General features: G+C 51.7%; 2 protein-coding genes across 2 annotated transcripts; both read right to left on the minus strand.

Annotated features, from left to right (window-relative positions):
• Positions 1–2,987: 2,987 nt before the first annotated feature.
• Positions 2,988–13,240, minus strand: P3H3 (prolyl 3-hydroxylase 3). The gene is made up of 15 exons (XM_032208131.1): positions 12,815–13,240; positions 12,564–12,716; positions 12,070–12,262; positions 11,816–11,947; positions 10,696–10,829; positions 10,322–10,411; positions 9,922–9,974; positions 9,661–9,719; positions 8,388–8,512; positions 8,169–8,264; positions 7,371–7,521; positions 7,077–7,194; positions 4,527–4,602; positions 3,963–4,103; positions 2,988–3,690 (listed from the first exon to the last, which is right to left on the minus strand). The coding sequence occupies exons 1-15, from the start codon at positions 13,238–13,240 to the stop codon at positions 3,478–3,480; spliced, it is 2,160 nt and encodes a 719-aa protein (XP_032064022.1). The 3' UTR covers positions 2,988–3,477.
• A 521-nt stretch (positions 13,241–13,761) lies between these two features.
• Positions 13,762–19,284, minus strand: GPR162 (G protein-coupled receptor 162). The gene is made up of 5 exons (XM_032208219.1): positions 19,220–19,284; positions 16,583–18,265; positions 15,561–15,750; positions 14,822–14,973; positions 13,762–14,649 (listed from the first exon to the last, which is right to left on the minus strand). Exons 2-5 carry the CDS (start codon positions 17,417–17,419, stop codon positions 14,122–14,124), a joined length of 1,707 nt encoding a protein of 568 aa, XP_032064110.1. The 5' UTR covers positions 17,420–18,265; positions 19,220–19,284; the 3' UTR covers positions 13,762–14,121.
• Positions 19,285–22,691: the final 3,407 nt, after the last annotated feature.

Below are 22,691 nucleotides of genomic sequence, written 5' to 3' on the forward strand. Positions count from 1 at the left end.
CAGGCAGCTGCCTAGGCTGTTTTTCTGGGTACAGACTACCAAATGGTGCACTCTCCCTGCTTTCTGGAAGTAACAGCTCTTCAGACAGCAGTGGAAACCAAGTTGTTAGGTACCTTTGAAGAAGCAGTTTCCTTTCTTTTGCTCTCCAACGCAATGATGACACTGAGCTCTTTTCCCTCCTGCCTTTTCTGACAAACTTGCTGGAGGCACCCGCTATAGCACTTCTGTGGGCAGCCAGACCTGTCCAGAGCCCTTTGGGTGCCTGCTCACAGCAGACCAAATGCCCCCACCTTCTTCCTCCTCCTGCCTTTTTCTGCCTCACCGTGACTTTGCAGGGCAGCAGCTATATCCCTTGAACAAAGTCAGAGCAGGGGCCCGTGCTGCACCGTGGGGAACTGTCCTGCCAAGGCACCTACATCGCTTCCTCGTGGGAAGGGGGGTGCAAGCAGTGGGTGGGAAGAAAGGGGAATTGAATCCCCTAATTTTATAGCCCTGGGTATAATATTTTTTTATTTTCCCCACACTAAGGAGGGAGCGGTCTCTCTGTGGGATGCTGGGAGAGGGCTGTAAATAGAAAAGGGAAAGGTGCAGAAGGGAGGACTGAATATTAGCAGACAGCATCCCTGGGTCTCTGTGTAATCCCCTGGCTGGCCTTGCATGCTCGCCCTGGTGACCCTAGGCTCCTTGCAGAGCCGGATGCAGAGATGATCCCCTTCTCCTGTCATGGAGATCAAAGGCCAGGGTAAAATTACCCTGCTCTGTTCCTCTCTTTCTGCAGGCTGCTTCTCCCTCCAGAAAAGCATCTGGCTGCAAGGAGATGTGCAGGAGCCCACCAGGAGCACAGGACTGCGTGTGGGTGGCGAGTGCCAGGTTGCTCAGGGGAAGCGTTGACCCCCTCTTCCAGTCTGGATGCTGGTGCAATTCACCTGCCAAGGGGAGAACGAGCAACCCCATCCCAGTGCAAAGCCTACCATCACTGTAAAGATACATCAGCATTAGCCCCAGCTTCTTCTACACCATGCTCTTCCTCCCTCATCTTCAGACACTTGCACATGGAGCCAGTTCTTGTACAAAGTCTCCACAGCATCAGACCAGGAAACCTAGGATCCCAACTACCAGATCCACCAAAGCGACCTCACAGATAACAAGGTGGCATCCTTACCGGGCTCTGCAGCACGAGATGGGTTTCAGTCCCACCTGGACGGGACACACGGCCTGCCTCCCTCGCTGAGAACAGCTCCCTGCTGGCCAGAAGCTCCTCGTCCCCTTGCAGTCCCCGGTCAGCGCTGCCCGCCCAGCCAGCGAGCCTCTGGCTCCCTCTCCGCTCCTCAGCCTCTCCCAGGACTTATCTCCCCATGGGGAGCTGGAAGGCTCTGGACGGGAGGGGCTGGGGGAGGGCTGATTCCAGGAGCAGCGTCAGGCAAATTAAATCAGACACCAGAGACTTGGGGAAATCGGATTGGGACATAATGCAAAGCAGGTGGATGGGGAGGGGTGAAAAGAGAGAGTCACACACTGCTCCTGGAGGGGAAGAAATCATCACGGGCAGGTTTGACTTCCTTTGTTTAGATTAGCAGCAAACTAATAAAGCGAAGATTAGCCAGAACCATCTAGGATTATAAACCACTGGGGCAGGGCTTGCTGCACCTCGTGGTCCACAGGAATTCCCTTTTTCCCAGAGACACTGTGCCACTTATGCCCTGGGCGAGATGAGAAGAGGGGACGGTGTCACCCGTGGTGGCCCTGCCAAAGGAAAACCCACAACATTTTCCCCGTGGGAAAGCAGCCTCTCTGGGCAGCAAGCTGAACTCTGCATGGGGAAAACAGAACTGGGCGCAGGGGCCAGGGGCAGCGAAAGATTTGGTGGCATGCCTTTTGGCAGCCACTTTAGTGGGATGCTGCGAGGGGATTATCTTGGCCTCAATCTCTTTTAATCTCTCCCGCGGCTTTGGCCCAAGCCTGAGATAAATACCTTTTAACGGATCTCATCTGACGTCAGGAGGCCATCACTCTAATCACCCGAGCCACCTTTGGACAGAGCGAACCTAGAGCTGCGGATGCTGGTCCCACACCCCTCCAACAGGGGCTTGTCAAGCGGGTGCCATCCAGCACCCCCAGATAAACCATCGTGAGGGACTGTGAGTGCTAGGACCTTCTGCTAGGAATGGGGAATTTGAAAAGCATGTATCACATTTTCCTTCTCTTGGGGTCTTGTGAAGGATATAAGGCAAAACCAGGTGCTGGTGCAGGTTTCCCCAGCTTGCATGGTAAGGAAGTGCCAGGATGCAGAATGGGGAAAGGCTTCCCTGCTCCAGTTCTGCTCCTCCAGCATTGCGGGGATGGGGCTGAGCACAACAGCTTCCACTGGGCAGGGGCCTTGAGCCGACAGCAATGAGGGGAACACCTGCATGCACACTTTAAACCACCTGCCCTGACTCTCCAGTTCTTCCCTTTCAAATCATGATTGCAGTCTCCATGCATAGCTCTCATCGAGGCCTGTTTCACAGCTCTGGTGCTTCCCAGGAAAAGGGTCACTGCTCATTTTGATGCCCCATATCCACCTCATTCAATTCCTGTTTGGCTACAATATAATCCCATCTCTGGACACTAATCCCCTGGGCAGTGACAGCAGATTGTCTTTATATCAGCATAGAAAATGGTAAACAAAATATCTCTTCTGCTTTCAGGGACAATTTGGTGAATGGAGAAGAAAAAAAAAAAAAAGAAGGAAGAGAGGCCTTGCTACAGTGAAATGTGAGTGCACAATACTTTTTCTTAAGGGTACTTCACCCCCTTTCCAGTGGGTTAGTTGTGGCAGCAGTTAGAGCTGACTTTCTCGCCCTCCCTTATTGGAAGTATCTGGCATCTGGGCAAATACTTTGTTTTCTCTCACTGAGGGCTCAATCTCCTTCTGTTGTTTAATTTTCACCAGGATCCCGTCTACATGTGTCCCCTCATGGTGTACAGACTCAAGCTCCCACCACATGTATCTGGCATTTTGCTTTTATTCCATATATATTCACAGTCCCTCATCTACTCTGTCACATGCCAATCTCGAGGTTCTGGAGTTTGCAGGCACCGAGGAAATTCAGAGGCTTCTCCTTTTTGAATTCCTGAATGTGAGACTGCCCTTGCTCCTGAATGTCCCCAGGCTCCTCCTCCAGCTCTTGTCTTTGTCCCTGTATGACCAAGCTGGCTCTGAGAGGAGCAGGGTGAGGGGAGCCTGTGCTCTTACTTCTGAGTGACACAAACGCGTTGGCAGGGCATTAAAGAAAGATCCAGGAGTTGCTAACCTTAATACACCGTCCCCGCTCCTGCTTTTCAGCTGCTGGGATGTCACAGAGAAGAAAGCTGCAACCCTCCCCGTCGCTACGGCTCTAGCATGCTAATAAACTGCTTTAGGCCTTCGTGGTCCTCGTACTACCAACACCTGCCAGCCCCCTGTGAGTGCAAGTCCTGCCCTGGGGCCCTGCGTACTCAGAACTCATCTCTGGCCCTTGTCTGCTTGGGTTGCTGCCTCCTGTCCGAGCCAGGCTTGTGCCGCCGGCTCACGGGCCCGGCTCTGCCATCGGGAGCGAGGGGCTCTGAGGAGGACCTGCTGCTGTGGTCAGCGCCCTGATACTCTTCTCCTTCAGGCTGGTTCTGCTCCGTGGCTCTCTGCTCCATCAGCTCCTCTGCCTTCACCCGCTCCTGCAGCCATGGAGAGAAACGATATGAACCCCTCTCTGCTAGGATTTCAGACCTGCTCGCAGGGGCTAACACGACAGACCTTGTCTTTGCCACATCCATCCAGCCCCACTGGAGCCCTTCCCTCTTGTAGGACCCACCACTGTCTGATCCCTCCACCAAGTACCTTGTCAGAGAACAACTGCTGCCCCATGGGAAGACTCAAAACCCATTCCCCAGGGGATTTGATCTAGCCTGGAGGAGCTTGTACATGTTTCTCCAGCATGGTCCTTTACCTGCTCAGCATGCTCCTGGGAGTGTGTGTACCAGAGAGCGATGGCGCAGCGCCTACCACGGCTCACTGCCCGCACGCCGTGGGGGTTCTCCTTGCCAGAGCTGAAGGCTACCAGCCTCCCACACTTCGGACGCACCTTGGCCTGCCACGAGAGAGAAGAGACAATGAAGCCAGAAGCCCTTGCTCTGGGGTACATTGTCCTTCTACAAAGATTATCTTGCCTCTGGGAGTGTGGGACAGCAAAGAGCCTCCAGATATCCACTGCCAGAGTATATGAGCAGAGTAGGCCCAGGAGGGGGACAGAGAAAACCAACGGGAAAACAGAGGTCACAGGCTCCCACAGACTGGAAGAGCCTGGAATCTCTCTGCTAGAAAGGAGTTAATCTCTCCCCTGTCTGAGATTTGCCTCAATTTGCCTTTAGCTGCCTCTATTTGAATCTCCCACAGCACAAGCACTGTTTTGTTTTTGGAGTAGTGGGATCCAATAACCAACTGTTTTCCTCCCCACCCATCCTAAAAATCACCCTCAGTCCTTTTTCCTTCCTTTGGCCAGTCCCAGACTTACTGTGACAGTCACAGCGTCCATTTCAGTGAAGAAAAGCCCCCCACCTTGGAAGTCATCATTGAGGTAGAGAATGCCACTGTGGACGAAAAGAAAAAGGACATATGGACAGTGAAACACATCTATCTGAGGTGTTTCCCCACTCTACTTGTCACAGGAAAGCATGGCACCCGATTGATGCCAGAGGTTCAAAAAGTGCCTAGACCAGTTACCAGAAGAATCCTTTTGGGGATTTAAACACAGCAGTGCCTATCTTAGGGGAGTCCCTGAACTGCAAGCCACAAGAAGCTGGAAGCATACTCCATGGAGTTAGCTCTACACACTCATCCTGATTTATTTATTTATTTTTAAATACTCTGCTGCATGCATCTGTGGCACCGTTGTGACAATGTCCTGTGCTAAATGGACCTTGGTTCTGATTTTATGTTTTAATATTGGGAATAATGCAAGGCCTGGAAGAGGAGATTAATTAACAAAGAAAGTTACATCTTAAGAATTAAGGAATAAAGGGTGATATAACAATGGTCAAAAAGAGGCTTGATGCATGTGGAAAAGAAAAATAAAACAAGAAATTTCTTTACTCATACTAGACAAAAAGAGAAGTGATAAGGTAAGTGTGAGATGCAGGTGAGACCACAGTCAACTAAATGAGAAAAAAAAGCCTGAGTTCCTCTTGGTATTCAATTAAGCTGACAAAGAACGCCAGAGGAACAAAAGAGGCTCATTAATGGACTCCGTGTATGAAACAGATATCAACACTATGGCTGGTGAAGCAAAATGTTAAAGATATAAGGACAATGACAGGATTACCAACCCTGAAGTCCAGAAAGTTACAGCTCTTCTCCCCACAGCGTTTTTAAAAAGACTGAAGTCAGGATGGTGACACGACTTGAGAAAAGCAAGGAGAGCTCTCACCTGTACAAAAGGGCAGGAGGATAGCAATATTGGCTGAAGCATAAATAGGCCCATCAGCCTGACCTCAGCAGTCTGCAGGGCTTTCAAATCCATTTCTCAGGAGACAGGTAATTGAAGGACAAGAGGTAAATGGAAAATGGTTTTAAAATGTAACATGGGTGTACTAAAAGCAGACTGGGGTAGTTACACAGTCTTTGACAAAACAGTTCATTTCCCAGAGAACGACAACGTGCTCTGTTTCAGGAGTTTTGGACTCTGTTAAAACAAAGTATTCAGAGCACTGCCACTAAAGAAGTTATTAATGAACACAGAGAAGGTGAAGAACAGCGTGTGAACAGCACACACTGAATATTGCACAAGTGGCACTGACAGCAGTACTGTTCACTGGGAGGAGGATTACGGGAACTCTTGGACTGCTGGGCCCAACTTTGTTTAATATTTTGATTATCGTGACCATAGCACAAATACACAGAACAGATCGAGGAAGTTTTAAAATAGTGTTTCTTTGATCGTCTTGTGCATAGGGGCCTCTTTTAAAAAGACAGCTGAAGAGCTCAAGCCCTTGTTGAGTTGGTTGGTCTATCATACTTCACTCTGCAAGAGAGCAGGAATATTCCGAGAAACAGCTCGGTGGCACAGTTCCAAGAAAGACACTTTAATATGCATTGTGGTACAAGTCAGAGAATCGTATTGTCCAGTGAGGAGTAAGGTGACAGGATAACCTTCTCACAAGATAAATAGAGAGCTAACCAGTCATGAGATGGAGCCTTGTAACTTTATGATCTGACTATACCAAGTCAACATCCATGGAAGAAGGGAAATGGAATTAATGATACCAAACAGAATTACCTCTAAGTCCCACATTCCTACTATAGACTGCACAGAGAAAAATTCTGCTCTGGGTTCAGATGCCACTCAAAGAAAAGGCATGTAAGATTTTTGGTTGCCTGGTGAATATTTGGTTGCCTGAGATGTTGAATAGTGAGAATAAACTGTAGTGACCTGGCCTCATCCGGTTGCGGCGTGCAACACTTATTACCTTGAAAATGTGTTTGTTTGTTTCACAGAAGTGTAACAAAACCTACTACAAGCTGGAACAGCCTCTCGCATGTAATGAAGAATCCCAACACAAAGTACTGACAGTGAATCCTCAGAGATCAATGGGAGAACAGCCACCAAAATACAATGACAGCTCAAACAAAGGAAATCCAAGGAGCCTGGTTCTCCCTCTCCTATAACGTGTGGACAATGGAGCAGCTAGGCTGTGAAAGACAGAACAAGATTGAAAGAAATATCTTGTCTTAAGGGCAAGAAGTGGACGGTAGTATTGTGATAGACAAGTAGACAAGACAATTTAATATCATGGTTCTAGGTCCAAGAAGCCTCCCAGTCTCAACCTGCTCTCTGTTGACGCTGGATGTGGAGAGGGAGGAGGTGTAAAGGGTAGATCTTCCCAGCCTAGAGGAGGAGTTTTACAGCTCATTCTGAAGCCACTGATGGAGCCTTCTGTCTGATGCTACAGCCCTGGCTGGCTTTGACCCAACAACCCAAACCAATGGCCTAGTTTCTACAGGCTGAGCTCATCCTCTTTTGGGGCCAGGAAGACATTTTGATCTCCACATGATCCCCTTCTCTTACCTGTAATCCCTGTAGACATAAGCAGGTGGCTCTTTCCAGCACTCTTTCCCCTCAGGATCCAACAGACAATTATCAGCATGGACAGGATGACTGAGATCCATGCGACCTTCCTGCTCCTCTGAAAAGGGAAGTTGCAAAAAGGAATAAGGGCATTTTAAATCTCAAGAGAGAATAAGGAATAGAGTGAGGGGTGCGTTGAGAGTAAAGGGATGAGAGTCTCCTGAGAGCATGTGGCTGGGGCTGGGAAGGAGACTCTCCAGGAGAAAGGGACTAGCAGGGTGAAGCATTCTTTACCTTCTACAGCTGTGCGGCACACAAGGTGTGTGAATGAGAAATGCAGTTTCTTTCCAGGAGTGAAATAGGATTCTATGATTTTCCGTGATTTCTCACTGGCCTGCAGAAGCAATTTGGCATCTCTCCAGTCCACGTCCCCATTCTGGGCCAGCTACAAGTGAAAAATAAGCCTGTTAGAATACTTAGAGACACTCTAAGAAATGACACATGTACACAGCACAGAAGAACAGATCTGCATGAAGTCCTGTGGTCACACAGAAAAGAAAAGAACTTGTTTTCCTCAAGAAAACATGTCAGGAGTGCACCTATATGGTGCAGTGATTCTTGCCCTCTACTCAGCATATGAAACACATCTGGAATGCATCATTTTGTGTCCCCCAGTACAGGAGGGACACAGGAAAACTGGTGTGAGTCTTCAGTGGAGGGTCTTAAGACGGCTGGAGGCTTGGAGCGCATGACTTAGAAGAAACGCTGAAAGGGCTGCATTTCTTCAGCCTAGAGTAGAGAATCTTCCACCTTAAATTATTCCACAATTCTAAGCTATGCGTGTCTTTAAGACTATTGCATGGGGACAAATAACAATCCCGAAATCCTGCCCCGCAAGAGAGAAGGTGCTTGTCAAGCCCTCCGCGTACAATGTGCCTTAATGTGAATGTGGAGGGTCAGGAGAAGCTGCACGTGTTCTTGTAAGGAAGATAACATACCCGTGACCCTGTCCAGAGAGCACTTCAGGGAGAAAAACGCTTGGGTGGTAAACATGCTTTACGGATAACCAAGAAGACTCACAGAGCCACTTACCTGAGTGGCCTTCAGCACAGTTAACCCTTCAAATCTCTCATGTGGGGTATGAGGGGACCGCCTCGCTCGGTAGCCATCTCCTGTTCCTGCCGCTGCCTGGAGCAGAACAATGCAGAGGACACACATTAGGTTGCCTTTTCTCCTCACAGCAACATTACAATCTTGCCTGCTGAGGAGGGAAGGACATACACAGCAGCTCCTACAACATCCAGGCCTCACCTTCGTCAGCCGGAGAAGGTCTTTGCACTCAGACTCCGTCAGGACTCTGTCAAACACAACCCTGTGGGTTCCATTCATCTGTCGGGAATCCATGGTGACAGTGATACCCTCAAAAGGCAACGGACCTGTAGGAGCAGGAAGCACAGACAGAGATGAGCACGCTTTGGATAAGAAGCCCTCAGACACCAACCCCCAGCCTGGACCAGGAAGTAGAGAGACACTATACATTCTCTGGGAAGACAGGACACTTCCCCAGAAGTGCTAATTCCTCGCAGATCTGGGCCACCTGCACCCCTCACATGCTTCAGGGGAACCAGAGCATCAGCTGGGGGAGCTGGCCTACAGCAAGTGCTTCAGGAGCCAGCAGAAACGTGGGGCTTGCTGGGAGAGCAGCAGGGAGCTGGGGACAGCTGAATGCACTGTGGATCGCAGCAGCAGAACAGGTCCAGCCTCCTGGGGTGAGGCTCTGGAGAAAAGAAGCAGGTAAACACCTCCATCAACCCTCCTGTCTATCACGCATCTTACCCCAGAAGTACCTCCAGTGCATCTTCCTAATTTCTCCAGTCCCAAAGAGAAGCGATGCTTATTAGGTAATAACTTAACCTTCTGATCTTTGGTCTTCTTCCCCCCTCCCCTCCTCTCACCTCTGAATGGTAAGAAGTGCCAACGCACTCAGGCTCTCAGAATGACCTGCTTTCACATGACACAGCAAGAGAATCGCTTGGGGCTACTTCAACCAAAGATGACAAGAGTCCTGCAAGAGTACAGGACCAGCAAGAATACAGGACTCTGCATTGCAGCCTTTAGCATTCAGCCACAAAACATTTGGAATGGTGTTTTTCAGGGAAAGACTTGCCCAAGCTGAATAGTCTGGTTCCAGTTTCCATTCCCCCCTGCCTTCTCTTTGTCCCCTTCAGAAAAATGCTGTTTGAAATGGGGTGGCGGAGTTGAACCAGGTTTCGTGCAGGTTTCGCTCCTGCCTGTCCACACCAGCTGCACTGAACAGGGATCTGCATGTCCACAGGCTCGTCAAATATCCAGGCAGCTTCTCCAACCACAGTGCTCTTTAAGTTCCCATCCCAGAGAGGTAATGCAGCGAGATTTTTCAAGATACACATGCATCACAGATAGAGAAAAGAAACAGTGAGAAGATGTGCCGAGCCATTCAAGTCAGTCTGCATGTACGCTAGCATTCAAATGTCTGAGGATGGAAGCAAAGACAGCATTTAGCTTAGCTGACTGCATCCAAATCCTTCTTCATGCTTTTACTCACCCCTCTTCTCCCTCTCTTCTACATCCAGAGTTTCCTGCTTTTGCTTCTCTTGATCCTCTCTCGGGAGCAAGGGAAAAAACACAGACCAGGGCTGTCAGCACAGAGCTATGTCAAACCCTCCTCTGCAGTCAGCATTTCACTTGCTATTCCTGCTTTGCCAATTCCTCTGTATTACTCTTCCTTATATCACCCCTGCCAGTCTGCCCCCATCCCCTACTTCCAAACTTCATTTTCAGTCCTAGTCAACTCATCCAACCTTACCTGTATTTCTGCTTTAGGCTTTCAGGAATCAGCTCATCTGGAGTCCAAAGATCCTGTAGGAACAAATACAGACGGCTCACCACAAAGCAAACTTCTCCCAGAGCAGATCAGGACAAACAGATAGTTCCTTGTCCCCCTTCTCCATGGGGGATCAGACCAATGGTTCTGGTCTGAAGCTGAGGACCATCAGATTGGGCTAATGTATATGCTTACTACAGCAGTTTCCAACTAGCTTCAGTTGTGAAGCAGCAGAAAAGCCTTAAAAAATCCACCTCACAAGTACTTGGGGATCCTGCTCAACAGCATCTGATCCCTTCTGGATCAGGTGCTACCGAAACAAGATCAAGCTACTGTCTTGGTGAAATCAGGGCAGTAGGATTAAGATGGTATCGTTACTTACAGGGTCATTAAAAGTTCCTCCTAGATGCTCCACTGCATAGTAAATCAACTTCTTCTCCATCAGAGATCTCTGCACATAATGGTGAATATTCTATGGAAGAAAAGAGGCTGTCAAACAACCACTCCACAAAAGGGAACCCCATCCAGGGCAGAAACCTTCTGCCACACACTGCTGTTTGCTATGAGGGCCCACTTCTGTCCCAGAAAGACTCTGCTTGGTACAGAGTAAAAGCAAACTCAGGTTCCAATGTCTTCACTCTTGGGCTTGGCATACATCTGCATTAAGACACATTTCCCTTTTTGTCTCCTAGACCTGGGATCCTGTTGTATGGGACAGGGGAGGGCCAGAAAGTACAGACCTGGGGTTGTTACTACCTCTCTTGCCGTGACAGTTGTGTCCTCTCCGAGCTCTGTTTGGTACTGCTTCATTTTCTCCAATACTGGCTCATCCGTGGGATAGAAGAGCAAATAGGAAGCAGCACATTCAGCAGCCAGCGCCTGGTTCCCAACTAGGGCAGGGACAAAACAGAACAAACAGGTATGTCTCTGGAAGACTTGGCATTAGCAGCAAATATGTATAGGCCAGCTGCAGCCAAAGTCCTGGTCAGGATCTGGCAGTAGGAGGCCTAGCACTGAATACACACCAATCCCTGCCTTGCTGCGCCTCTGCTGAGCAATGGGCAGAGAATACAGGGAATAAGCCAGGCAAAGAATGGGCCCACTTTCAGTATTTAGTGAGAGCTCATTTAGAGGAGACAGAGAAATAAATACATTTTTAAAATAAATATTTTTTCTATAGATATTTAATATATTTATTAAATGCATGCCTTAAATATAATATATATACATGCATGTATAAGATATATGAGGAAGGACAATCCCACATCCCTCACCAAACAGACATGATGAGGCAAAGAAGCCTGAAGGCTTCTTTGAGATACAAGTTTTTCCAGTGGTCTGACAGAGGAGATGACAGGCAGTTGGGTGAGTATAAAAGGGAGTGGAAGTGTCCAAGAGAAGAGATGAGGCGCAAGTAAAAGTGACAGAATGACCAGTGTCAGGAGAAGCCATCATTTCACCTAGGGCAGGCAGGGCTGACTTGGAAGGAACACCACTGTTGACAGGAGATGCATGCATATGCTCTAGATAAGACACGGGGGCCTGACATGGGGTGAGGACTTGAATTAAAGAGTGCTGTAGGAAAGATTTTTCCACACACACAGTGGAAACAGCCTTATGTTATGGAAGCTGCACAACTAGACTGAAGCAGAGAACAAGAGACCTCTCCCAAGGTAGCTACAGACTCAGGCTTGGGCTTGAGCAAGAGAAGAGAGGCTCTGGGCAGAGCAGGGGAGATGGGGGCAGAAGAAGGGAAGAGGTAGAGCTCAGGTAAGTGGGTTGCTTCTCCCTGTGACATTCTGCCCTCCAGGTCCAGAGACAAGTGGCAAGCTTAGGGGTGCCACAGCATCACCCACTGGTTTGTAGCTGCGCTCACCTTGGTCGTAGGCAAACTGTAGCAAATCAAGATGAGAGGGTATGAAATCTTCTGTGGCAGAAATCCGCCCTGGCTTCGTGGCAATATCAAGGACGCACTGCTGTCTGCACTTCAAAACCTGAATATAATGGGCTGCAAGAAAGAGAAGCAATGAAAGCCAGCAGCTCTGCCAGATATGAGCACTGGAGAATGGGGCATGCCCACCATAGGAAGATACGGCCTTCCTACCCATCCCTCTGTGCCTCTAACACTACCTGCAATGGCTTCATAGAGGCCAGGCTGCATCTCCTCCTCCTCCTCTTCCTCCTCTTCCTCCAAAGGCCCTTCACACAGGGCACGGCACTCTTCTAGTGCTGACAGTGCCTCTCTGAGCGACTCCTCCAGTCTGTCCACAGCCTGCAGGTACTCATCTGCATTGTAGTGCTGCATGCCAGCCTCATACGCTTCCTACAAAGGACAGACCCGGGCTCCCTGTTAGCGTGGGCGACACGAGAGGACTCCCTGAGACTTTGAGTCTGAGACTCTGGATAGTTGCTCTAATACCTAGGGGCCTGCCCACCACAAAGTGTGATTCCTCTGGGTTTAAATGTACTTCTCCAAGACCCTGCAGCCTGCTGTAATTGTCAGTGTAAAACCTCTGTGTCAGAATCGTTATAGCGTGGCTTCGCTGATGCGTGGTACCTCGTCTCCATGCACCCCTAGGATGTGGTACGAGCTGCTGATGCCCACTTCTGCACCGAAGCCTTACCCAGTGCGGAGCCGCCTCCAGGTCTCGGAAGTTGTCCGCCTTCACCCCCGACATCCGCCGGTACTTCTCCATGTCCTCCCGCATCTGCAGGTGCTGCGGGTTGGCGACGAAGAACGTGTGTGCAGCCGACACGGCCTGATCCAGCTTCTTCAGCTGCGGGGAAAAGCCAGCGCCCCTTAACCCCCCTTCCCCACCGCCTCGCTCGCACCCTCCCCAGCCCCTTGAGCAGGGGGCTGGCCTCGCCGCCCCACCTGGAAGAAGGCGACCTGCAGGTAGTTGTAGGGCTCCCTCTGCTCGAAGTCCCTGCGGACGGCCAGGCTGGCGCGGTGCGCGGAGGGCGCAGCGCCCAGGCGGCCGCCCAGGCAGTGCTGCAGGCAGTCGGCTCGCTGCAGCACCCGCTCGAAGAGCGCCGCTTCCCAGGGCCGGGCGGCCGGCGGATCGCCGAGGAAAGCGGCCTCCCGACGGCAGGAGGCCCGGCAGGAGCGGCGGGCGGCCCGCAGCCCCGCGTAGCTGTGCAGGGAGCGCTGTAGCAGCTCGGCCGCCCGCCCCCAGTCGCGGGCGAAGTACGCCCGCACCCCGTCGGCGTACAGCAGGTCGTAGGGGGCCAGGCGAGACGGCGGGGACGTGGCGGAGGCAGCGCCGAGGAGGAGGAGGAGGAAGCAGGGCAGCGGGGCCATGGCCGAGCCGCCCAGGAGGACGAGGAGGAAGAAGAGGAGGAGGAGGAGGAGGCTCCGGGCACGCCCAGCGGGGCGGGCGGCGAGGCTGGAGGTGGTGGTCGGTGGGGGCGGCACGCCACCGCGCGGTGCGCCCCGACCCGCTGTCTACCACCGGGGAGGGGGGGGGATAGTAAAACACAACTTCACGGCTCGGGGTCTTTCCGGAGATAACATGTTTTCAAGCCAGAGGTTGCCTCAAAGACCACAGAGGCAGCTCCCGTTTAGCTACAGGCAGCCTAAGTCTCCCCTGACATGGAATCTCGTCACCCCATCACAACTCCTCAACACAAGCCTCCTTCCCTTTCCTCAGGCTTTTGGCAATCCGCTGCCCTCCGGACGCACTGCTGCGGGAGGGAGCCTTGCACGTTTGGCGTCTTTCCCTTCCAGAAGCCAGCTTAGCTTCGTTAAGCATTGGGCCAATCATTCTGTTTCCGTGGAAACAAGATTATTGCTAATATATTATTTTAAAAACAGACACGATCGACACTCCAAATATAGAATTTTAATACCATTCCGTGCCTGCCTTGTCTCTCAGGGCAGAGCGAATGCGAGGGTGGAGTTCACAAGGGGACGGGACCGGCAAGGGTGCCAAATGGCTGTGGCGGCGGCGGGTGCCTCTGTAACCTGCGAGCAGGCACAGGTCCGTGTCCGTGTCTGTAGAGCTCCGTTCTGCAGGTCTGTCACACTTCTTTTACCCCACCACCACCACGGGGTGCCGCGTTTCCTGCCTGCTGGCGAGAAAGATGAGAATGCGAATTAGTACTCGGGGTCCCAGGACTAGGGGGACGTCTGGAGTTTCATTTAAAAATCGTGATGGCACTGCACGTTTCCGATGCTGTCTCTCAGAGTTTGGGCTCCTGGAAGGTCTGTGCCTCGCAGGCCTCAGGCGTCCTTTCCCGTGGCGCCTGCTCCCCGTCCTGCCGATGCCAGGCCTCGTTGCCGGCCAGCGAGCAGCGCCGCGGCCGGTCGGCGCTCTCCTCCTCCCTGCTGCCGAGGGAGAGGCGGCGCTCGCGGCGCGATGCCAGCGGGAGACGGGAGTGCCGTGGGCTGCAGGCTGGGGTGGGCTGCGGCGTCTCGTCGATGAAGGTGGTGATCTCATCTCGGAAGAAGCAGGCGCTGGAGCTGGACACCCGCGGCACCAGCCCCCCCTCCAAAAACTGCCGTAGGGTTGTCAGCTCGTCTTCCGGGGGCCGCCGGCGGTGCTGGTAGTCATGCAGCTGAGGAGGCAAGAAGCTGGGGACTCCAGGCTTGCGGGGGGTGGAAATGCGGATGTCGTCAGATGAAGACCACTTGTGTAGGAAGGATGGAGTGGAGCGGTGGGTGGAGAAGATGTTAGTCTCATCATGTGACATTCTCCGGGAGATAGGGACCTGGGAAATGGAGAAGGAGGCAGGTGATTGATGGAAGACTTGGAGAAGAGGCAGAACGGAAGGGGAGTATCTGAGGCCTTCCGAGAGAGGAGAGTCCACAGAACACAAACATACGGGAGACCGACAGGGAAGGAGGTGGGTCGTGGGGCTGCCCCGACAGCCGACAGCTCACCTGCAGATAATGCACCTTGTCCTGGGGCAACAACATGTGGTGCATGGGTAGCAGTTTGATATCCCGAGAGTCCCGCTTCACAGCTGCAGCACCGTTGGCATCAAATCTCACTTTGCAGATCCTGCCATCACCATAATCGTCACACACGCCATCTGTTGGCAAAGAGAATGACAGGCAACACTTCTCAGACAGAAGATGAGCATTATCAGGACACCTTGATGCCATCCTAATGCTTGTCTGACTTCTGCTGCACTACTTGCAGCCATCGAGACTCGTCTCTGAACAAGGACCTTTTCTTTCTGCTGCCAGCAGGGCTAAAGGATACAAAGACCACCTTGTTTCTTCTGTCTCACTTTGCAATCTCTCCCTGCCAGAACTTGGACCTTTGTATCAGCAAGTTGGGCTGAGGCCTGGGGGTGTGTCTCTTTCAATGTGGTTTGACAGCTACACATTGTCTCTACTCTTTTATCTAATCTGTAGGTTGTTGCATTGATTTTGCTGGGATGCTAGCGAGTCCTAAGGCAGCAAGCGAACGGCAGAGCCTGCTCCAGAATAAATTTTCAGAATAAGTTTCTAAATAATACCTGCTTACTGAATCCAAACTCTAACAGGAATCCCATACAGCCGCCCACAACATCTCTCCCAGTGCCATTATGTCCCTTTCCCAAGGCAGGCCACTGTAGTATTTTGGGAAGGGGGTTATTGAAGAAAGGTGAATGTTGGACAGTGAGGGGCTTACCGTCATCTCCGTCCTCCTCAGACATGATAGCCACGCACTGCTCCCACACGGTGCGGAGATCCGCTCGGTAGCGCTCGCAGGACCAGATGAAGGAGGGGAGCAGCAGGGTCTGCACCATGGAGCACCAGAGCACGGCGAGGACCATCCAGGTGGGGGCCGTGTCATAGCGCAGGCTAAAAAAGCTCACAACCTTGTCGGTAGGAGAGAGAGACAAGGCCAATAAAGGAGACAGAAATGGGGATCAAAGGAGAAGGATAACAAGAGTCACTTCTGTAGTAGAATATCATCTGTCAGTAAAGGGTTCATCAAGTTAATACCCCATGCCCCTTTGAAAAATTGTTCATGGTTTGCTGGAGCGTATTGTGCGCTGTGATCTCTCTAATATGAGACTTGGTGTTACCATCCCTTCTTCCCTGTGCTCATTATGAGCTGAAGCTAAATAGGTACAAAGAAAAGACACAGAGACTGGAAAAAAAAAAAATATGATTAAAGCCTCTGTTCTCTTAATAGTTCATTTTAAGAACTTCCTCAGCTCTCCAGTTTTGCAGAGAATTGACCAGCCAGCCAAAACCTGAATGCTGACTACAAACACACTAGCAGAAGGAAAAAAGACAACTCTCTACAACAGCTGTTAAAGCTGGTGTATCTGTTCTCCAGAAGCAAACTGGAGAGACAGAAATCTCATCCTTTTTACAAGGGTAGATGCCCCTGTGCATTCCTGTACATTTGCAGAATAATCTCCTCTCCAGTCTCCTCTTGGCCACTTAAAACTTTCACAGTGCTTTCGGCTGTGGTGTGTATTTCCCAGGGTCGGACCTGTCTTAGGAAAATGTTCCTGTGGAAGGGCGAGAGAACTACCTCAACCTTTTTTAAAATCCCCCCTCAGAGTAACACAAGATTCAGATGTGGCAGCTGTGTGACTGGTGGACGGGAGGCAGAGCTTCTTCTCTAAAACCTGAGACAGACAGAAATCTAGTTTAGCTGCAGGCTTTGCGAAGGGGCAGGGAGAGCTCGCTGCTTACCAAGATCGGCACCCCGGTGAGCGTGTCGTACAGGAAGACGATGGCGCTGATGAGGTTGGTCATCTGCAGGGAGGTCTTGGCTGACTCAGAGCCGTCCAGCGAGGACCTCCTTTTGCCCCGCACGTCCTCCACCACGATGGCTGGCACGTTGAAAGTGTTGTGTGCTGATGAGCAGGACGATGCTTCCTCTGCCCTCTGATGGCGGCACTGCTGGAGCCTTCTGTGCGCCCACAGGGTCTGGTAGAAGGTGATCCCCACGCACACCAAGCCCATGACGATTCCTCCGAGGAGCAGGAGGCTAAAGCAGACGCCAAAGCCCAGCCCGATCTTGCTGACAATGAACTGGCAGCCGCGGGCATAGTACCGCTCACCGTTGTTGTGCCAGCCGATGGAGGGCAGGGTGGAGAGGATGAACGACACCATCCAGATGCCCATGACGGCGTGCAGAGCCTGCTTCTTGGCATTGCTCAGCCGGTAGTTGACTGGCCACCTCACCATCCACATGCGGTGGTAGGAGAGGGAGGCCACCGTGAAGCAGGTGGCCAGGGCCAGGGTGTAGTAGGTGGAGACAAAGACCTTGCAGATGCTCTCGTTCCAGTCATAGTCGGAGGACTCGCGCCGCAGCTGCACCACAGCGTAGGTGGTGAGGGGTACCGCTGCCATAAGGATGTGAGTCCCAGCAAGGAAGCAGAGCAGCAGCTCCAGGGGCTTGTGTTTCTGCTGTTTGGCTGTGATGCTGAGGATAATCCAAGAGTTGGCCAACAAGGCTAGCATCCCGCATGCCAGCCACCACAGTGAGTTGTTGTGCAAGGTGGACTCTGATTCAGAGTCCCCCATGCTGCCGCCCCTGCTAGGCTGCGCCCTGTCCCTGCCACGGGGTTACTGTAAGAGGGCCAAAGGGACTCTGCACGGGGGGAACCACGTCCCTCCTCATCTGCGCTGCACGCACGCTGGGGGGTTCCTCAAGGCATTGTTACCAGCTGCGAGGCGTAACAGCCTTCAGCTCTGTCTCACTTTCAGTGCCCCCCTTCCCTTTTGCTTGCTTATATTTCTTCCACTCGCTCTAACTCTTTCACCTGTTTTTTCCGTTCTCTTTCTTTCTGCCACCTTCGTTCCTTCTCATGAACACTTGTCGGTGCTTCTTCCCTCAGTCTCTCATGCTCACTTTTGCTTTTCCTCTCCATCTATTTCATTACCTTTCTCTACTCTTCCCCCAAAGAAAAAGCTCCCCTTACTTCACGTGCTGCCCGGACACCTTCTGCTGGCACTTCGGACAGTTTGACAGCAGTGGGTGCCTGTTGCCCAGTGCCCTAGTGAACGAGGAACTAGCAAAGAGTTTCAGAGAAGATGAAGGTCCCACAGAAAAGGTGAGGGTGGTGTATACACAGTGTGTAACCTCTGTCTGACCAAATGCCACACTCGTGGCTAGGTAGAGGTGCTGGCAAGAGTGTCAGAGAGCCATCGACGGAGAGCGAAGGGTGAGGAAGAAGATTCAGGGAGTTTCCTAGCCCAGACCCCGCAGCACCCTCACTGCATTGTCCTTTTTGCTGTCCTCCAGGGCTCAGCCTGCTCTTTCAAGCTTCCCTGCACAGCGCAGGGCAGAGCTAGCAAACAATAAGGAGATGGCGGGGAGGGGAAGATCCTTTACAAAGGTTCCCTTGGAGATTCAGGGCAGGAGGTTCACTGTAGAAGAGAGAAAAGAAAAAAAAAGTAATTTAAGATCGTACCATCTTCCTAGATCTCTCTCCTTGCCCACACAAACACATTGTCATGACTTAGGCTTTGCAGAGCTCTTCCTGTGTCTTTCAGGGAACAGAAGACCCAGATTTGTGCCGGTACCTGCATACCTCTGGCCCTTCCCGAGCTCCTCAGACACCCTGTTCTCCCTGCTGTTCCAGTCTCAGGCTCCCCACCCAGCATATTAATAATGCCGTCTTTTAAACCAATGCCCTCATCTGCATTGCTCCCTGCCATTCCCAAACACCCGTGCCAACACCCCCTGCTCCCGATGTGCAGCTCCCACTGCCATGCCACCCTTTGCACCCCTGCTTCTCACTGTCAGCACTCCGGACTCCAACCTGCCCATCCCACCCGACCCCAGCACCGCACCGAAACCCCGCGGCCCTGCAGCACAACACACCTCGCACTTGTGCCCTGCGGGGACGGCGGCCTCACCCCGAACTGACCCAAACTCAGTCCCCCTGAGACCCCGAGGCCGTGCGAGCTGCTCCCATCTCCTCCCCTCCCCTCCCCATCCTTTTGGCTCTCCCTGATTTCTCGCTAACCACCTGCGGCTTTCCCCCGCTTGCAGCAGAGCACCCCATGGTGGCTTGTCGGAGCTGTCCCCGCTCCTCTCAGCCCTATCCCCCCGCCACGACACCGTCACACGTTCGCAGCTAGGCCTCCCCGCTAACCCCGGGGGGCCGCATTTCCTCGCAGCCCCCCCCCTCCCGCCGCCCTCCCCAGCCGCAGCGCCCCCGGAGCAGGGCGTGCGATGCTCGGCGCTGCCCCGCACCTCGCGGGGTGCCGGGGGCGGCCGAGCCCAGCCCAGCCCAGCCCAGCCCAGCCCAGCCCGGCCCATCCCGGTGGAGGCGAGGCCGGGGGCCGATCGCGGTGGCGGTGGGGGCCCCATCCTACCTCTGCCGGAGCTGCCATGGCGACGCCCAGCTCCGCCGCCCCCGACCGCCGCAGCGGCCGCCGCAAGCAGCAGCCCCGGCCCCTGGCTCCGGCCATCCGCCCGCCGGGCGGGGCGACGGCGGGGGCCGAGCAGCCGGGGGGGCGGGCAGGCAGCGGCAAGAGGGAAGGGAAGGAGGGAGGGAGCGGATTCAGGGCCTGCCCAGCGCGATCACCCTGTCAGATTGCACGCACCGCTGTCAGTGTTGGCTGCATCCATCCCAAGAGCCTTGGGTACCAGAGAATCTCATCAGCAGGAGAAGAGACCCTTGGGCAAGACAGCTCAGGCCCAGCTCTCAGTGGAGAGGCAGTTCCAGAGGTGCTCTCCCTACGACCTGCGTTAGCTGCTGTGACTGCTCCTTGGCATGCAGGAGCAGCCCGGTGGAACAGCCCCATGGTTGTGCATCTCAGCGGCTGGTCTACCAGGAGCCAGAGACGTGTAGGAAGGGACAGCCACGATCATTCCGACCTCTTCAATCACTTCTCAACTCCTATCATTTGCAGCAGGTTTATGCCTTGAAGGGAGAAGGTCTATATCCCTAAATGTAAACACTCGCGCAGCTCCAATAATGTCATTTGTATGAATTATTTAATGTGATAGCTTCCACGTTACCGTCGTGATTCAGAAGTTGAGTCTCCGTAGTGTGAATTGTAAGCCCGCCTATGTGGGTGAATAAATCCTCTTGTTATCTCAGGGGAACTGCAAGCCAAGCTCCTGGCACTTTCTGCGCTGCCTTCCTGCCTCAGCTCCCTGCAGGTGATAGCATCCTGTAGCCCTTTTCATGGCTTGGGCTACACCTGCCCAGAGAGATGTGAGCAAAGCTGGATGGGGACAGGTCCTGCTTTCTCAAGGGGGCTTCTGGTGATTGAAAAATGTGCCTGGGTTCTTAGCTTGCATGGAAACACAAAATTGAAGATTTACTGTGAAGTGGTATGAACCCTCTGGTAAGGAATGCATTTAGCCTAGGGCTGTCATACTCCGAAGCAGATGCTAGTCCATTTGTCCATCTCATCTGAATGGATTTCTCTATGGTTTAATCTGTGTAAATACACAAGTTGTGATGAAAATAGGTTTTATTTGGTGCTTTGACCACCTCTGAATAAAAGATAGAAATGCTAGAAATGAATCCCCCCGGACTCATCTCCTAGAAGGACTTACAGAGATTGGAGTGATTTCTAATGCCTACAAAGTCAGGCTGGACTCCAACCAGTGATCTGCTGTCCAAAGGCTCGGTACCCTACCAGAATATCCTAATGCGTCCAGGCCCAAAGAAACACTGCTGTTACCATGCCAAATTGTAAAATTGTTTTCTGGAAAAGTTCACTGCATATAGATCAGTTCTTTCCGGACAGCAGCTCTGAAAAGCAAGGAAAATGCTGTACACAGTGGTTGCCTTTTATGCCTAAAGGAACAGATCTCTTTAACAAGAGACAAGCACCAACATCATAAAAGCAAAAGCATTAACAGAAGCATTAATGGAATAACCAAATCCACTTCTAATGGCAGGGCTTTGATGGTCTGCAGCTCTTCCTTGTGTCTTTGCTAGTGACCATGGGAAGCTTCCCATGTTTCTTACAGATCATGTATTCAGTTAAATCCAGGCGCAGAGCCCCAAAGCAAACTCTAAGGTTTACACAGCCACTTGTGAGGCGATACGGGTATGCTTGCTAGCAGGTTTCCTGGCATCCTTTCTGGCTCATTGAGCAGGGTGTGGTTAATGGCTAACAGTAAGCCAGCCAAGCAGATACATTAGCATATTTGACCAGAAAAGACAGCAACTGCAATGTAGATTTATCATATCCAAACCTTAGGTTCTATTTCTAGCGCTGTATGAAAAGATTTAGCGAGATTTCTCGGTTAATTCATCTGCAAAATGGGCAAGTGCTAACAGCTCAGCTCGGGAGACAGAAGACATTGTCTAATGCTGGTCATGAGCAACACAGAAATATTAAGGGCTTGCCATATTAAAAAAAAAAAAAGAAAAAAAAAAGATTCAAACTTGTGAATGCTTGTTTTCAGCTGGATGCTTTTCCTCAGGTGGGCACATTCTAAAAGATTTTTTCCTGCCATTCATAAATATTTGTACTTGATATTTTCCTTGAGAAAAGGAAGTACCAGCATAGGCTTGTCAGACATGTGGTGGTTATAAAGCCACATGCTCTTTGGCAGAGGTGTATATATCCTCCTGTTTCCCCTACGCCCAACCTGCCTGATGTCATGCTTTCTATGTTCTTGTCTTCTCTATTTTACTGACCTCTTTTTCATCCCTTCTGTGCTTTTGGCCTGAGGCAGTGAGTTCCTGTCCGTAAGGGATGTAAAGATGTCATTTTAGAATGTAATTGTGCTACTTTTTAAAATCCCCAAACACTACATGGAGAGAATAACTAGGAGTTCCTGACCTGTTAATCTGGGAACCTATAATGTCAGGAGGGAGCCAAAATGATTTCTTTGCTTCGTATTTGTAACACAGAATTGCAATATTAATTTTACTACCAATTCTCCTAGCTTGTCTAAGTATGTCTGAGTTATCTGAACATCAAGAAATCACTCAAAAAAAAAAAAAAAGTTCAAAAATAGGTTGGGATTTCAGCAGTGAGATAAAGTGAAATAAGAGGGTTAAGCACACAGCGTCCTCCCTTCTAGACCTTGGGGACACGGAAAGAAACACATGGGGCCATTTGGCTCTGAATGCTGAGGGATGGGAGCGCTTTGCTGCAGGGAGCACGAGGCAGTGGGGCCTCACACTGCAATCAAGGGGGAGGCATAATAAATTGGGGAGGCAGGGGAGACAGTTAGAGAAGAAAAAGGGTCTGGACAACAGAGGTTGTTGGTTTTGGCTGAGGGGAATATTCCAAGCACTTTGGCATAATCGTTACACTGAGCACCCCTGACACTGTGCTCATTTCCCTTCTTACAGCTCTGAGAGCTGACCTCCCTTAAACCCCCATCCTGTCTTGCTGAGCAGACTGATGGGCATCAGCTGGCACCCGAGGCAAGCTGGCAGTTCAGGGACAGGACAAGAGCAAGAGCGTGTGCAGGGTGTGGACTGGGGTTTTTCCAAAACTGGACACCGTAACAGGCTTCCTGGTGAGGTGGTGGCCCCACACCTGTCAGCGTTCAGGAGGCATTTGGATAATGCCCTTAACAAGATGCTTCAGCTTTTCTTTAGCCCTGACGTGGTCAAGCAGTTGGACTCGATGACCTTCGTAGGTCCCTTCCAACTGAACTATTCTTTTCTAAAATCAGTGTAGTTTTGTGTGCACAAGCACAGACTATGGGAAGGAAAAAGACATCGGTGTGCCTTCCTCGCACCGTGTCGTGTGAAGACGGTGGTGGAGGAGCCAGCAGGGCACTGGTGGTGGCTGCTCAGGGGCTGGCCCACACCTGCTGCCACAGCTGTGTCCCCTCTGCAGGGGCAGCAGTGGCTGTGGCAGC

This window comes from Aythya fuligula, chromosome 1 (assembly GCF_009819795.1).
Source record: "Aythya fuligula isolate bAytFul2 chromosome 1, bAytFul2.pri, whole genome shotgun sequence".
Taxonomy (NCBI): domain Eukaryota; kingdom Metazoa; phylum Chordata; class Aves; order Anseriformes; family Anatidae; genus Aythya; species Aythya fuligula.